Consider the following 17,868-nt stretch of genomic DNA (forward strand, 5'->3'; position numbering starts at 1 on the left):
GTACCCTGCAAAGTAACAGTGATTCATTGAAAAATATGCTTTTTTTAAATTATTTCTTCTAACAAAATAAGACCTCAATGTAAAAGACATTTAAAATAAAGGTATTTAAATAATGGGCACTTTCACATTATTAATACAAATCCATATAAACTTCAGTTAAAAATACAACATTTACAAATATTTTGCATGTTCCACAATCCACATACATTTAAAAGTGACTCTTTCCATAGTTAAATTGCAATTAAAGTGCAAAACATTTGGATTTCACCAACACAGTTTTAAAGTTATACATTGTTTTCTCCTGGTAAAAGTTCACAGCATATACAGAAAAAGAAGCAGCACAGATATTGTATCAGTTTTCAATTAGGTGAATATGTTTCACAACAGCTGGAGTAGATCCATGGTCCAAGCTTTCTCCTCATTCGCCTTCAGTTGCATGTTTTAGTGGTCACTTGTGTTGCGGAGCCCTGTGTCGTCCGTCTCAGAGACAGAACTCAGGACGCACACAGTCACTCCAGACATGATGAGTAACATTCCCAGCAGAGCTCCTACATTGCAGAGAGACGGAGAGTAAAAGACCCGTATAACTAAGGAGAGAGTGAGTGATGTTATTAAAGCTACTTACTCTTTCCTCCAAACTCTTCTCCAAGCAGTTTACCCATTAGTAATGTGAACAGAAATGTGAGGGAATTCACCATGGGCACAGCCAGAGATAGATCTACAAAACAAACAGAATTTAAAAATCCAACACTAATGCTGGCTAATACAATTTTCCATGGTTTTATAGTGATTATGCTGGGAATGATGCTGCCAACAATTAAAATATTTAAAGGGGTGGTATGCCATTTTTACAAGCTGTAAAATAAATCTATGATGTCCCCAGAGTGTGTATATGAAGTTTTAGCTCAAAATACCCCTAAATTTGTCTCTTTTTGAGGGTGATCAAAAATGCTTCATTTTTGTGTGTGTCCCTTTAAATGCAAATGAGCTGCTGCTCCTAAGAAGAGGGCGGAGTTTCAAGAGCTCTTGTTAGCAGCACCTCACATTACCTCACAAAGACTCGCTGAAATGTCAGAAACTGTTCAGCCTTTTATGTTCAAACCGGAGTCGGACAATGTTGGAGAGACTCAAGAAGAAGTGACAACATGTAGAATGCAACAGGACGTTTCTGAATGGTTAGTTGATGAATTCATGTAGCTGATATGGGATCTTAAAGTCATTGTGATTAGCATATTCTGTCATGATAATCTATAAATCGCTCATGTGGGACCTGTTGTAAGATCAGAGTCAGAGAATACATGCTGCATGAAGATAGAACAGGTATAGTTTAGATTAAATAACTTATATTGTCATCTTGCTTTTATGACATGCTATTGCATTTGTGTTACATACTGTATTGCAATAACATGGCCTCACCCCTTTGTTGCGTGTTCTCAGTGGCAGGGTTTATGTAAATTTTAGGGTTAGTGATGTCACCAACCCGGGAAGAAGCTCGTTGTAGTCCCTACCAGCTGCTGTTGTAGTTGTAAGGTAACTTTAGCCTTACGTCAGTTATTAGCTCAATTTAATTGTTACAGGGAATAAGAATCGAATCAACTGTAAATGATTCACTGAAAATGATTCAGAATTAATATTTAACACTTCATCAATTATTCGTCCAGCGAAAATTGAGGTTAGAGTATTTTACCAATTCTGGATAAAATATTATTCTGTGGTCAACAGTAACAATATTTTATTACGATTATTATTATTATTATAATTATTATATTATTATAAGCAAGAGGTAACTTGATCTTAAGTTTAAGGCAGTAATTTGACACACAATACAAGAAACACTATATGTGAAAATCAAAACAAGATTTATTGACTACTTCTAATGATTACAGGACACTAAGGCTAAACACACACACACATACATACATGCACACACATTCGCGGAGTTGATGAGTTATGAAAAGTCCCAAGTTCAGTGCTAACTCATAACCTGAGGAAAATCACAAAAGCAGAGCTTTGGCTTGATTCTTTAGGTTTAAAGGAGTTTCACCAGTTTTCAGCAAGAGAGAGAGAAGTTTGCTTGTACCTGCGTTTGCTCTGACAGCTGAGGTAATCGGGTTGTTCCGTGACTCGTGTACAGCGGAATCCCGTTCTGGATTGGCTGTCTTTCAGGTGACGTCTTCTCGGGAAAGCCCTTCGTGGGTTGCGCGGAAGCTTTGAAGGATGTTGCTGTCTGATCTGAGCGTCTGGCTTGAGCGGCTCTCTTCTTGGGAGACTTTGGTCAGATATTTCACCGAGGGTTTTGGAATCTGGATGTGACGGCTGTTGATCAGCGGCGTGGCTCGTAGTTGAAATCGGTGGCTGTTAGATGGAAAATCAGCCCCGATAAAGGATCTTCTCAACTTTTTCTGTTCAGCATGACCCAAGCAACTTTTCAGCCGTGGTCAAAGTATTTCTGACCGACTTCTGACTTCCAGCTTCTGACTCTGACTTTACTTCATATTTCTCAACTGACTTGACTTGTTCGGACAGCATAGTTTTAAAGGAGCAATTCTGGCTCCATCCTTCAGATGCGATCCTCCAATGAGACGTTGCTACGGAGATTAGACACACCTCGTCTATTGTCTATTGATCACATCGCGTGATATCTGCAGAAAATTCTCCTGTTTTATTAACAACTTTATAAAGTTTCTTAATATTTTCCTGATACTGAATTTCAATGTTTCATTCACACAGAATTACAGAGAATTATAACTTCTGCATTTAGAGCTCAAACACGACACACTTCTTCCACACATATTACTAGACTGACCTAATTAAAACAATGATTATAAGAGAAAGAAGATGCATACAGGACTACAAACATATAAAGCATTGACTCCAACATATTAGTAATCACATCATAGCAAATGTTATTCTGGATATAGTTAATACTTTAAGTAATCGACAATTGTCCCTTTTGAGATTCAAGATTGAGTCCTAAGCATAGTTTAACTTTGACCGGAGTCATGGGTGACCGGGTCACGATGGACGGCCACACAAGGGAGGTATTGATAGGACAGATTTGTCTTTAAATCCGTTGATGGGTGTTTTCCTGTTCCGTCCGATAATACAAGAGGGTTTTGTGAGAGAATCAATAGATTTAATGTGATCAGACCCACGTGATGGGTTCTGATTAGTTTATTGCTGATGAGCAAAGAAGTCCTTTAGACAGAGTCCTTTGTTAAAAGAAGTCACGTCATCATTCCTGTAAAAGCTAGGTTTTCCCTGTCAGGAAATGGATCTTTTGGACCAAATGAAGCTTTGTTCAATCATGCCTCTGGCTGATAAAGCCATTTGGTAACGTCTGTCGAACGGGTCCCTACAGAGTCCTTAAACAGAATTCTTTAAAAGAAAATATCTCGCTTTGCTTTGAACTTTGAGCGTCGTAACTTTGCAGATAGTGTGTGTTGCTGTTTGAGCACAAACAACAACTAAAGTTAAAAAAGTGAAATCATAATGAACCACCCCTTTAAAAAAAGTCATTTCACATGGTCATGTTGCATTTAAATTCAGTAACAGGCAACCGGTATCATCTTAGTAATAAAAACAATTATTTTGCATCCAATACTTTGTGTAAATTTGTTATCTAACAGCCTGATTCAAAACATGAGTCATGAAACAGTTTAGTGCATTGCACTGTGGGATGGTATTACAGTATGCTCTGTATTATACTGTTCATTTGTGACCTGTGTAATGGGCCATCGAGATATTAATCATCCAGAATTTCTGTGCACAGTATGCATCCTATATACTGCAGGAGACTGAATCCAGGTTTAGGCTCATTTATACTGTATAAATAGTAGTATGATACTATCCTTAAAGGGTTAGTTCACCCAAAAATTAAAATAATGTAATTTATTACTCACCCTCATGTCGTTCTACACCCGTAAGACCTTCGTTCAACTTCAGAACACAAATTAAGATATGGTTGATGAAATCTGATGGCTCAGTGAGGCCTCCATAGACAGCAATGCCATTCAAACTCTCAAGATCCATAAAGGTACTAAAAACATATTTAAAACAGTTCATGTGAATTCAGTGGTTCCATCTTAATATTATAAAGTGACAAGAATACTTTTTGTTCGCCAAAAAAAAAAAGAAGACTTTTCAAATATCTATATGGGCCGATTTCAAAACTGCTTCGGAGCTTTACAAATTGAATCAGTGAATTGGAGCGCCAAAGTCACATGATTTCAGCAGGTTAGCGGTTTGATAGGAGATCTGAATCACTAATTCGAAACAAAAGATTCATAAACCTCAGAAGCTTCATGCAGCATTGTTTTGAAATCGGCCCATATAGATATGGTTGAGAAGTTTTTTTTTTTTTTTGGGCGCACAAAAAGTATTCTTGTCACTTTATAATATTGAGGTAGAACCACTGAACTCACATGAACTGTTTCAAATATGTTTTTAGTACCTTTATGGACCTTGAGAGGTTTAGTAACATTGCTGGCAATGGAGGCCTCACTGAGCCATCGGATTTCATCAAAAATATCTTAATTTGTGTTCTGAAGATGAACGAAGGTCTTACAGGTGTAACGACATGAGGGTGAGTAATAAATGACATTATTTTCATTGTTTGGTGAACTAACCCTTTAAGAACATAGACGATCAATACCTAGAAACTTAAAAGAAAAAAATCTCTTCTCACCCGTAGAAGCAAGAGTGAAGTAGAACATTAATGATCCACTTTGGTTCAACAGGAATGGCACCAAATACTTAAAAAGAAAAGTAAATTAAATATATATTACAACTCTCCAATCGTAAGCACTTGGTATATGCGATTAAAAGGATGATAAAAACACACCTTGAAATTGAGAAACAGGAATTTGACCTCAGCCAGAAACTGGAGGAGTTTGTTGTCCCTCTGAACCCCTTCAATGCCCTCTGTGCCTTTTTTCAGGAAGGGGTTTGTTCCTCCCCACAAGATCGCGACAAACAACAGACAAAGCACTTCACCTGGAGAAAACATTTATTACGACAGACATTTATTATATGCATTAAAAACAACAATCAACATGTGCACATCATGGAAATTCTATATCCTATGCGAAACAACTGATCATCATTTATTATCCTTGTTTACTCTGAACAGGTAAGAAAAAACGCCCCAATTTTTTTTTTTAGATGTAAACTGATTGATTTGCACAGACACTCGAGCGAAGCGTAACGTGCACTTTCTTAACAATGCGTATGTGGCGGACGAATTGAATTAGTTAACCGTTGTGGACGACATTGCCAATATCTTTGAAATACTCTGCAAAATACATGACAGTCTTACTTGTTGACACCATTTCAGAAGAGGAGAGGATCTTAATCGAGTAACAAAAACTAGTCCAAAGAAGAGAGAAGTTTCAAGGCGTTTCTGTCATGTATTGAAGAGACTTTGCAAATAGCTTCAGATGATTCTTCCATGCGTTTAAATGGGGCGTTTTAACCTTTAAATATTTACGTCTATGAATAAAATGTTTAGCTAAAAGAATTGGATTATTTATCAAAAAGTCTAAGTTCTTATCATTCAAAAATACTCCAACTTAAATTGATATCCCATTCAAAGGACGCAGCGATATATCTTTAGAATGAAGACAACTTCAAAACGAAAGTCGAAATTTGTTCAGGTTCACTTCCTGCTGATATCCAACTCAAAAAGATGGGTTTAAGCAAAATGAACGCCGCTCATTTCAAGCGGCTATTGTCGATCCAATGCAGCTACAGATCTGCAGTTCATGTGTCATACATACGCAAACAGATTTTAAATTAAAAGACTTTTGAGGCAGATCTCATTGGGCTGCCCTAATTTATAATATAAACTGGGGAAAAGCATGGTTGTTAGCCTATAAATATTTTATTCCTAATAAGACTAAAGAAGTCCACTTTAAAATACTGCATATAAAATATGCTTGGCTAATTCAGCAATATCCAAATATGTTGATATTAGTACTTGATACATTAATTCTATTCGTGTGAATTGGTTCAAAAGTTTTGGTATAACTTATACTCCCATTTAAATAATACCCCCATTAATACACAATCTTTTGATTTTAAAGATATTATTTTTTATTACACTAAATCTAACAAATCTAAAGAATATATTTAAAAAATATATATATTTTGCTTGCCAAATTTTTCATCCACAAACAGAAATTTATGAGCTCACTTCCTACTCTCGCACATTTTTTGATTGAGTTAGACTCGCTGCTTAAATCTTTTAGGTTAACTAGTTATGCAAAATGTGATCAATTCTTTTGTGATGGCTCTGATGGTCAAGTTTAATTAGCTTTCTCTCTTTTTTTCCCTTTAATTATTTATTTTAGTATTGTTTCCCCATAAATGTATGGTACTTATCGTACTCGGTTACTAACGTAACCTCGGTTCCCTGAGATACGGAACGAGTACTGCGTATGGGGAAAGGTCTCCCTTTTTCCCCGCTGCTGAAGCCTTTTTCAATAACGCAGTGTAACTGCACCGTCATTGGTTCACTCATAGACAAGTTGTTGAACCAATGGCGGCGCGGCATAGCTGCGCGGCCTATGGCGACAAAGCGCGCGAATATTCCCGCCGAAATGGGCGGGGTATAGGGCTATATAAGCAGGCGTTTCGCCATAGGATTTCAGTGTCAATCGACTGAAGCGACGACCCTGAGCCGCAGCCTCGTGGCACGGCAAGTGACGCAGTACTCGTTCCGTATCTCAGGGAACCGAGGTTACGTTAGTAACCGAGTACGTTCCCTTTCGATACCCTCACTCGTACTGCGTATGGGGAACGAATTCAACCACGCCGTGCCACGGCTGGGAACGATATAGCTTGCATTTGGCCACCCAGAGGGGGCAAAAAGGACAAGCGGAGGCAAAGCCTAACCGAACCCATGGTTACACTGAAGGAAGATACTTCCTATGGTGGCGTGAAGCGGGACCTGTTGGAAGCCGCTAATCACACCGACAGGACCCGAGCTTGTAAGGTCGGGACATCGAGGTGATAGAACCTGACAAAGGTGGACGGCGAAGACCAGCCGGCCGCCTCACAGATGTCTTGGATGGAAACTCCGTTGGACCAAGCCCACGAGGAAGCCATTCCTCTAGTGGAGTGGGCCCTGACTCCTATGGGGCAATTAGTGCCCAGTGAGGAGTAGCACAGGTTAATAGCATCCACTATCCAACGGGAAATGCGTTGTTTCGAGACCGGAGACCCTTTGGTGCGGCCGCCAAAACAAACAAAGAGCTGATCTGACTGTCTGAAAGACTGTGATCGGTCTATGTAGGTCCTCAATGCCCTGACTGGGCAGAGTAGCTGCAGCTCTGGTTCGTCCGCCGAGGGAGGAAGAGCAGAGAGCGAGATGACCTGAGCTCTAAACGGAGTTGAGAGCACTTTAGGGACGTAGCCATGCCTAGGTTTCAGAACGACCTTAGAGTCACCAGGCCCGAATTCGAGGCACGCAGGGTTCACGGAGAGGGCCTGCAAATCGCCAACACGCTTTACCGATGCTAGTGCTAGTAGCAGAGCGGTTTTTAGCGTTAGGGGCCTGAGGTCGGCTGAACCCATTGGTTCAAATGGGGCTCCTTTCAAGGCCCTGAGGACCAACGAGAGGTCCCAGGAGGGAATAGTGAGAGGGCGAGGAGGATTCAAACGCCTAGCACCTCTCAAAAAACGGATCACGAGCCCGTTTCGTCCCACCGATTGGCCAGCAATAGGAGCGTGGAACGCTGCAATGGCTGCTACGTAAACCTTAAGCGTGGAAGGGGAGCGCCCCATTTCCAAGCGTTCTTGGAGGAAAGACAGTATGGAAGATACGTCACTCTCCACAGGGTCTATGTTGCGTGTTGAACACCAATCAACAAAGACTGACCACTTCTGGTCGTAGAGGCGCCTCGTAGATGGGGCTCTAGCCTGAGAAATGGTATTTGGGACGTCCTCGGGGAGGCTAGTCGGCTCCCATCGAGGGACCAGAGGTGCAGAGCCCAGAGCTGCGGCTGTGGGTGCCAGATTGTTCTGTTTGCCTGAGAGAGGAGGTCCCGTCTCAGGGGAATCGGCCACGGGGCTCTTAGAGAGAGCCTGAATAGCTCTGAGGACCAAACCTGGTTCCTCCAGAGCGGGGCCACCAGAAGGACTCTGTGCTGGTCTTCTCTGATACGCCTGATGACCTGGGGGATCAGTGCGATCGGAGGGAAAGCATAAAGGAGCGTGCTGGGCCATGTGTGGGCCAGAGCATCTACTTCCTTCGAGAAAAATGTTGGGCAATGAGAGTTGTCTTCTGAGGCGAAAGAGGTCTACCTCTGCCTTCCCGAAGAACTCCCAGATCGTGAGGACCACTTGGGGGTAGAGCATCCACTCGTCGGAGGGGATGTTGCTCCGTGACAACATGTCCGCACCCAGATTGTTCCTGCCAGGAACATGAGTCGCTCTGAGCGACTGAAGCCTCGGAAGAGCCCATTCCAGCAGACGTTTCGCCAGAGCGCATAAGCGGCTGGACGAAAGACCGCCTTGGTGGTTCAGGTATGACACCACCGTCATACTGTCTGACCGAACTAGAACATGACGTCCCGTCAAGTAAGCCTGAAAGAACTGAAGGGCTTTCATCACTGCTAGCATCTCTAGACAGTTGATGTGTAAATGGCTTTCCTCGTGGCTCCACGAGCCGAAGGCCGGTCTGCCCTCGCACACAGCGCCCCAGCCCAAGTTGGAGGCGTCTGTTGAGAGCACCGTCCTCCGTGAGACCGCCTGTAAGGGGACTCCGCGTTGGAACCATACTGGATCCATCCAAGGTTTCAGGGCTAGAAGACAGGCCCGATTGACCTTGAGACATAGGCGGCCGTGCCGCCATGCGCTGGGAGGAACCCGGAACTTCAACCAGTACTGAAGAGGCCGCATCCGAAGAAGGCCTAGCTGCAGCACCGGGGAGGCGGAAGCCATCAGCCCTAGCAGCCTCTGGAGAACTTCAGAGGGAGATAGGCTTTGTTCGTGACAGATGCCGTGAGCTGCTGAATTGCCAGGGCGCGCTCTGGCGAGACTACTGCCGTCATACGGACCGAGTCGAAAACTGCTCCCAGAAACGAGATTCGTTGAGTGGGGCATAGCGAGCTCTTGGCTAAGTTGACCCTGAGACCCAGGCATTGTAGATGGCTGAGGAGCACGGATCTGTGGCGTTCCAGCTCGTCCGTGAACGGGCTAAGATGAGCCAGTCGTCGAGATAATTCAGAACCCGGATTCCCATCTGTCTCAGAGGGGAAAGCGCCGCGTCCATGCACTTGGTGAAAGTGCGGGGAGCCAAGAGACAGCCCGAAGGGCAGGACCGTATATTGGTATGCCACCCCTTCGTATGCGAATCTCAAGAATCGTCTGTGACGGGGGGCTATCTGGATGTGAAAATACGCATCCTTCAGGTCCAGCGAGCAGAACCAGTCCTCGGGGCAAATGTGCGCGAGGATCTGCTTCAGCGTCAGCATTTTGAACTTCCGTCTCGTGAGGGAGTGATTCAAAAGCCTGAGGTCTAGGATGGGTCTGAGACCGCCATCCTTTTTGGGGACCAGAAAGTAGCGGCTGTAAAAGCCTGTCTCGCTCTCTGACGGAGGAACCATTTCCACAGCTCCTTTTTCCAGCAACGACATGACTTCGGCCCGGAGGACATGAGCGTCGTCCGGATTGACCGATGTTTGAAGCACCCCGGCGAAGCGGGGGGGCCGTCGTGCAAACTGGAGCGAGTAGCCCTGGTTTACGATCCCCATGACCCATTCTGACACATCGGGGATGGCCTGCCCTGCCTCGGCCCGAGTGGCTAGGGGTTGAATAATGTTGGGTGACAGACCGCCGTTGAGAGGGTCGTACACCGCGAGGGGTGGAAGAGGAAATTTGCTCTTTTTGTGATGAGGTAAAAATTTGTCCGCCGTGAAAACGGCGTTTGGAGTGGGCGCAACAGGTGTGGGCCCAGCTGTCACTTGGAGTATGTTTCCCACGCCCGGAAATAAACGAGGCGGAGGGGAAATTACCCGTGGGAGCTTTTGGGGTGGTCCGGTCGTAACGGGACGGTCCCCCATCCTCTTCCTGTCCGACGAATCAGGACGACTTCGGAGGCACCGGGTCCAGCACAATCCTGGGCCGGGGTCCCTGGCGCCTCGGGAAGGGAGGGCGCTTCGCAGGCGCGAGCGCTGGCGATGCTCCTGGGCGGCGCTGCCTGTGTTGCAGGTGGGGCTGGTTTGTTCTGCTGAGCCGGCGCAGTCCTGGGGCGGCTAGACGCAGAAGCGGAGCTGGAGCGCTTAGGCAAGAAATGCCTCATAGCCTGAGACGATTTCTGCGCGGCAGTAAAGCGCTCAGTGAAGCCATCCACTGCAGGCCCGAAGAGACCAGAAGGCGAGACCGGGGCGTCTAAGAAGGCCGTCTTGTCTAGGTCTTTGATCTCCGTTAGGTTGAGCCACAGGTGGCGCTCCAACACGACCAGGCTGGCCATGGAACGACCGATGGCCTGGGCCGTAGCCTTCGTAGCTCGCAGGGCAAGATCCGTGGCGCTGCGGAGATCTTTGAAGGCTGGCGCGTCGATTCCAGACTCATCCAGAGAGCGGAGGAGTTTGGCCTGGAATGCTTGAAATATGGCCATGGTGTGGAGCGCAGAGGCAGCTTGGCCCGCCGAGGTGTAAGCCCGTCCAGCCAGAGTAGAGGTGGTCCGACAGGGCTTGGAAGGAAGGGCCCTCTTCGTCTTCCAACCCACAGCCGCGGGAGGACAGAGGTGAGCAGCCACCGCTTCATCTAGGGGTGGCAAGCGCTCGTATCCCTTCTCCTCGGCGCCGTCGACGGCGGTGAGGGCGGAGCGGTGCGTAGTGTGGAGGCGGGCAGAGTAAGGAGCGCGCCACGACTTCGTCAGCTCTTCGTGGACCTCAGGAAAGAAGGGCGCTGAACGCTGGCGAGGTGCTTGGCGGCGGCCTGGCAGAAACCATTCGTCCAGGCGGCTGCGAGACGGCTCCTCTGGAGGGGCCCACCGAGGTCCAGCTCTTCAACGGCTCTAGACAGGATGCGGAAGAGCTCGGCATCCATGCCCTGGCCATGCTCGATGGGTTCCAAGGAGGCGGTGGAGCGGGGTCTTCCGGCTCGCCAGCCCATCCTTCCGCTTCGGAAGCCGCAAGAGACATGGAGTCGTCTTGTTCGTCGTCTGTTCCCCCGAATGAGACGAGGTCACTCGCTTCTGCGGAGGGACGCTGCTCAGGGCGAGAGAACAGAACTGGAGAGAGTTCCCTGGGAGGAGAGGGCGAGGCACGCGGGGGCTGGGCCGGCGTGAGCTCGCTCAACTCCTGGCGCTGAGTCGCTCTACCCGCTGTCTTTTCCTCGCCGGACCGCGGGAGGAAGGAGACGGGAGGGCGCGAGCGGCGAGATCGCCCTCAGTGAAGAAGGCGACCCGCGAGCGCAGGGAAGCGAGACTCGCGCACACTCGCAGTGCGGGCATGAGTCTCCAGCGAGCGCGCCGTCTGCGTGGGGCTTGCCCAGGCAAGCGACACACTCGCTGTGTCCATCGTCGTCGTGCAGGGGGCCCTGCAAGTACCACATGAGTGGCGGGGCATCGTGAGACGCCGCTGCCGTGAAAACGGCAATTGGGTGGCTCTTTTAGAGCGGCGAGGGCCGCGGAAGCTCTTAAAGCGGTGAAAACCGCTGGAAATCGCTCTTTTAGAGCGGCGTTTAAGCCGCGGATGAAGCTCTCGGGCGGCGCGCGGATGGCGGCAGGGGACGCACAGGAAGCGGCCGGAAGCGGGAAGCGGGAGGCGGCGGCTCGGCGACGGCGCTAGAAGCTGCAGTCCGCGAGGGCGCCGGCGCTTTCTTCCACCGGCGAGTCCAGGCGAGTCCGCTGCGGGAGCCTCTTCAGACGGCGGCGAGAGCAGAAGGCGGCGAGCTTCTTCGGCTTCAGGCGGAGATCAGCGAAGAGAAGTAGATGTCGTCGCTGAAGGAGAAAACACTGAAATCCTATGGCGAAACGCCTGCTTATATAGCCCTATACCCCGCCCATTTCGGCGGGAATATTCGCGCGCTTTGTCGCCATAGGCCGCGCAGCTATGCCGCGCCGCCATTGGTTCAACAACTTGTCTATGAGTGAACCAATGACGGTGCAGTTACACTGCGTTATTGAAAAAGGCTTCAGCAGCGGGGAAAAAGGGAGACCTTTCCCCATACGCAGTACGAGTGAAGTATCGAAAGGGAACCCCTTATTTCTCCCTTTTTTGTCCCTTGTCTTGTATGTATCCTCTTCATATGTAGCTATGTAAATGATTCTTAACACTTCCTTTAGATATTTGACTCTACATACAAATGTCTTTTATTTCTTAATTCTAATGTTCTCCTGAAGGTGTTTGTATATTTGTATGATTCTTGAATTTAAAAAAAAAAGCGTTAGAAATAATGTCGAAATGAAATGAACTTTATGTGAATAAAATGAAAATTCAAAATAAAAAAAATAAAAGATAAAAAAAATGAAAAGACTTTTGGTTACATTGATAAGAACACACAACACCTGCAGTGAAGAAGGGGGTTGTTCCTCCCCACAAGATCTCAACCAACAACAGACACCATTCTGTCACAAAAACTTTAAAATAAAAGACACTGGTTGACATATTATATTAAGAAAACAAGTATGAAAGATATGTTTGCAATATATAAAAGAAACAATATTATATTTGAGAATAAAATTAATTATTTTGTAATAAATTATTTTGTTTTTTCCCCCCGCTAATTTAGTAAGAGTAGTTCCACACTCCAGTTCATTTGGAGGCGGAAGAAGAAGACAACGATTCAAACATGTGCAGGTCTTCTGCGATTCACGTAAAGATGATTTATTATACCATGATTGTATCTACTATTTAATATACTATGATTATAATACAAATGTTTTCGTAGGGAAATACATGGCAGCAGAATGAGAAATTAAAATCGTCAAAAACTCTTCCTAAATGTGTAGCCTACTTGTTGCTTTTAAATTCACCCCGCAAAAAAGTAGTTCATGTAGCCTACTGTAGAGCACAGATTTAATATTTTATAGTGATTTGAATATTTAGTAAACGCTGTACTTGGTTTATTGTGCAAGGGATTGTTATTGTTAAATAATAGATAAGGCAGATTTGATGTGTTATTGCGTTAATATTAATGGTTTCCATCACGTTGCAGTTTGATATTAGCTTACACAAGTTTGTTGCTGGAATTGTTTAACCAGAACACATACACAGCTAAAGGCTTATGTTAATGTACTAAATATGCACATATAGCCTGTTAACAAAAGCTCATTTCATGTTTATTTTTACTAGTCTATGAAAGCTTGAGATAGCCAACCCATTACTCCCGCTGTCATGAAAATACATGCCAATGTTGGTATTTATATAACTGCATACTGCATGGGAGGGAGGCTTCCTCTTAAGATAACGTCAACAACGATTTTAACGAATTTTAACGAAACCTCAAAGATGTTTATTTTGTATTGCACGTGGATCATCGGTGCTGGTAAGAAAAGCTTATTTATAATGGAATGTTTTAACATGTATAATTACTATGAACCTTACAAGCATTAATATTACAAATAAATCATTATTTCAGTCATACGAGAGTCATTAGGGTTCAAACAGAAAGCAGTTGTCCCGCAGGAATTAGAACAACACTTGTTGAATTCATTCTTTGTCTTTTGAGGCTACAATACAACGTTCATTATGTTTGTTTTTAAAGGTGATATTGAATATTGTATTTAGCCTTGCAAACTAGCCTTGATGTTGAGATATTAAAAGTTTTATATTTATTTATATAACTAAAGTGAATCCCTTGAGTGAGATCCCATATGGCATACTGTTGTTGGTGTTTTTCTCATTTAATGTACTGGTGGTCATGATCATGATTCAACCTTGAATACAAGCTACAAACGTTTTTGTAACAAATCTTCCATTAAATGTAAAGTCTCTGACCACATTCTTTTAGCCTCTTTTAGGGTGAATGTTCCTGACAGGTATTTGCTGGCAATCCGGGGTCGTCCAGCTGTTCTGGGCTGTGAGTTCACACCTGATCCTGACCTCTCCAGCCTGGTGATTACCTGGCAAAGATCGGAGAACTCACAGGTTGTCCACAGTTTCTATTATCAGCAGGACCAACTGGACAGGCAGAGTCGAGAATTCCATAATCGGACATCATTGTTTATTTCAGAGCTTGGTAAAGGAAATGCCTCCCTTAGAATGAATTCAGTTGGACCTAAGGATGCCGGTCAATACCTTTGCCAAGTGAGCAATGCTAAAGGGACGGGACAAGCCCAGATAGAGCTGGACTACGGGGGTATGCGGGACTTATAATAACCAGAATTTTTATTTTTTTTATGCCATGTTATTATTATAGCTTAGAAAACAAAAGAACGTTTCTGAACCTGAATGTTAACTGATATGCAGTACGTCTTATATAAAATTATCTGTTGCCTATTTGAATATTTGTGTAGTCAAATGCCTGTATCAGTAATACAGCGTCCAACACATACAGCTTATTCAGTACAGAATTTTGGAGAACATTACATACTTTAGAGGGTTTTTAAAACAACTAAAAGTTTTTATTGGTGCATCTTTGCTTTCTGAGGATACTAAACTCACTCTCTGAATGTGTATGTGTTTCTCAGCTCTTTACTCCGAGCCTAGGTTTTACATTCATGTGAACTCCACAACTGTGACAGTGCAGTTTGAGACGGAGGGATTCCCCAAACCTGAGGTGATCTGGCTGGGGGAACACGGCCAGAACCTCAGCTATCACCTGGAGCTCCATGACCAGACAGAAGATGGGCTTTATATAGTTAAGAGCAGCTTTGAGGCCCAGAAGCCAGTGGTTAATGTCACATTTACACTGAAGAACCACCTCCTGAACCAGAACCTTCAGAGACCCGTGATCCTCAGCTATGGTAAAGACCCTGTTTCACTCTCTGAACTACTGTAACTGCATGTCAGAACGTATTCACTATAGAATGGGGTTAGTGAAGTAAAATTGTGATATTAAAATTCAACATTAAAATGGAAGTATAGCAGCTTTAATATCCATGATTTATCCATAATGAATGTAGGCTGTAATATAATAAGATGTTTGAAGTCTCTGTAAAAGTGACACTGAATAAGTGCAGTATGACTGAATGGATTTAAACAGTATGAAATTAGTAGCTGGTGATTTTACCAAATTATCCAAACATGCAAGGGGCTTTCTGAATTCCTTCCATTTCTGCAGGCACATGTTCAGTGTGCATGAGGTCATGTTTATTGTAATAGTCCATTGTCTGTCACCGAAAAAAAACAAAAAAAACTTTTCATCACCTCACAGTAAAAGAATGAAACAGTATGTGTTTAAACCAGTTTTGGAAAAGGTCACATTGAAAAAACAAACTTAGTTCTGTTGTGTTAATCGCTCTTAAAGATAACCACAAGGAAGGAAATTAACTCAATGGCCCGGTTCCACAGACAGGGCTGGCCAAAGCCAGGATTAAGCCTTAGTTCAATTATAGAATTTAATTATAGAATTTATTAAAAAAAAAAAAAAAAAACATTACTTGTGCGCATCTTGAGACAAAACCATAACACTGACGTATTTTAAGATCTGTCAGTACAAGTTAATTTCAGTTAAAAGAGCTCAAACTTGCATTTTAGTCTGGGACTAGCTTAAGCCTTGTCTGTGAAACCAGGGGAATGTTTTTTATTTAAGCCAGTTCTTTATTTTTAACCAAGACAAAGAGAGTCATAAAAAGAAGGAACATTGATCAGCCCATAGTGTTTAACACAAACTTTATTTGCTTAACAAGAAGTGAGAAAAACATTGCATGAAATTACTGCTACATGTTGTATTGATCCAAAGTTGATGAATATAATGTTTACTACATTAAAAAACAAAACAAAAAAACATGAACAGATGTTGGATTGTGATTTCTTCTAAATATAGTTTGTGGGAATCATCATCCGTCAGCATCAGGTTTCTCCATGATTTAGTTACAAAGTCATACAACTAGTTCGGTTTGAAAACCTAGTTTGTGCACTAACTGTCGTTCAAGTTACTTTGGGTCATTGATTTGAATGCTCATATTATGATCACGTTTAGTAAAAGAAACTCAACCAAAAACATAAAACAACATTTTCTCAGGTCACTGAATTTTCTGTTTAGACTGAAACAACATTTATGAAATGTATCAGTACCTCTGTGTGAGCAATGAGTTTCCATTCTACTGGATATTGAGTTCACCTGCTGCTCGAGGGTGGTTCAGCTATACAATACACAAGCTGCCTTTATCCTTTTTTCTTGGTGTTATTGAATTTACTACATGTCTATGCAGGATCATAAATTTTCACTTTTTGTTTTCTTAAGATTTTCTCCAAGTAACTACTTTTCCTATCTAAAGCTTGAATGCAATTTGGTGTTAAATCATCTAAACCCATTTTAATAATAATTACGGTTTGAGGAAGATGCTTAATGTATAATATTATTGATTTGACTTCATTGACACTATTGGATGAGAACTGAGCTGAGCTAGATGATGACTTCACTGTTTTCTCCAGAATTACAGCAGAATTGAACTGAACTGAATCAACACTGACTGAACTGACTTCAGCTGAACACTGACACTAGTGTGTTTTTACAGCTGCTTTACAGCAGAATTCTGTTTGCATCACTGATCATATTACTTTCCTGTTTTGTTTTTTAGTTTCAAATGAGGCTGGAGGTAGAAGCTGGAAGATGGCGGCAATAATTTCTCTATCAATAATAAGCATCATTCTTTTTGCTGTTGTGATGTTTTTACAATTTAAAAAACCAATAAAATCCAACCTATGAACCTCCGATCTCTTGCCATCTTCACTATGACCTTTTCCCAGCATGTTAATCATAATTTCTCAAAAATAAACTAGTGGCATTGTTTTAAAACATTTTCGAGGGCCAGGAAAAATGAGTCGATTCATACTGTTCCAATGATAATATTCTGTTATTTACTTGCGCTAATGTTGTTGAAACATTTGACTTATTTTTTCCTTCTTTTGTGGAAAATTATTGTATGTTTTTGTTCATACAATGAAAATCAGTGGTGTCCAGTATTGTTTTTGATAGATTTTCATTGTTTCAACAAAACATTTTGCAAAATATCTTTAGTGTTCCACAGAAGAAACACATGCAGGTTTAGAACAACATAAAGGGGCATAAATAAATACAATTTCCAATTTTGCGTAAACTAAAACTTTTCAGAACCAGGATAATAATGAAGATGATAATCAGATGCCCTCATGAAATTCTGTTCCTGTTGGTTAAGTCAGCTTTCCGTAAAAATATTGGTTTCCACTGAGCTGCCTGGAAAGAGATAAAACCTTTTTTCCATCTGCTAAGCTACACATATTTAATGAGAATAAAATTGCAGGATGATGTTCTCATCCTCTGCAACATCTTTTAAGGACTCTTTAAACACACACACTAACTTAAATAAATCTTGATTTTGAATTAAGAAACATGTACTAGAACCTCAAATATGGCTACCAGGTAGGCAGATCTCTTTATTTCTCCAGTTAAAACTTAAAAATTCTCTTGTCAGACTATGTACACAACATTTTGAATATCATTACCGTAACAGGAAATGTTCCTCATTTAGAAAACCTTAAATTAACAATTTTCATTAACTTCATTCAACAAAAAAGAAACCTTGATGAGATTTGAGATTTTTAAGGACTTGTTTTGGAAAATATCAATCAAAATGTATTACACTGTCAATAAAACTTTTAAAATGAATGAAGAAACAAACACTTCAGACCTTGCTCTGAATGTCTAAAAAGGAAATGTGTTGATACAAACATGTTTTTAATTTTCATGTTTGAAATCTTTGAAACTTAAGAT

The 17,868-nt window shown here is 42.9% G+C and overlaps 2 protein-coding genes across 2 annotated transcripts; one reads left to right on the top strand and one right to left on the bottom strand.

Annotated features, from left to right (window-relative positions):
• Positions 1-11: 11 nt before the first annotated feature.
• On the bottom strand, positions 12-5,618 carry tmem234 (transmembrane protein 234). The gene is made up of 5 exons (XM_067386568.1): positions 5,318-5,618; positions 4,844-4,995; positions 4,688-4,754; positions 626-718; positions 12-548 (listed from the first exon to the last, which is right to left on the bottom strand). The coding sequence occupies exons 1-5, from the start codon at positions 5,328-5,330 to the stop codon at positions 442-444; spliced, it is 432 nt and encodes a 143-aa protein (XP_067242669.1). The 5' UTR covers positions 5,331-5,618; the 3' UTR covers positions 12-441.
• A 6,084-nt stretch (positions 5,619-11,702) lies between these two features.
• LOC137020739 (CD276 antigen-like) lies at positions 11,703-16,939 on the top strand. Its single transcript, XM_067386702.1, has 6 exons — positions 11,703-11,785; positions 12,604-12,635; positions 12,742-12,825; positions 13,963-14,310; positions 14,642-14,917; positions 16,697-16,939. Exons 1-6 carry the CDS (start codon positions 11,703-11,705, stop codon positions 16,822-16,824), a joined length of 951 nt encoding a protein of 316 aa, XP_067242803.1. The 3' UTR covers positions 16,825-16,939.
• The last annotated feature ends 929 nt before the right edge of the window (positions 16,940-17,868 follow it).

Source organism: Chanodichthys erythropterus, chromosome 5, assembly GCF_024489055.1.
Source record: "Chanodichthys erythropterus isolate Z2021 chromosome 5, ASM2448905v1, whole genome shotgun sequence".
Taxonomy (NCBI): Eukaryota; Metazoa; Chordata; class Actinopteri; order Cypriniformes; family Xenocyprididae; genus Chanodichthys; species Chanodichthys erythropterus.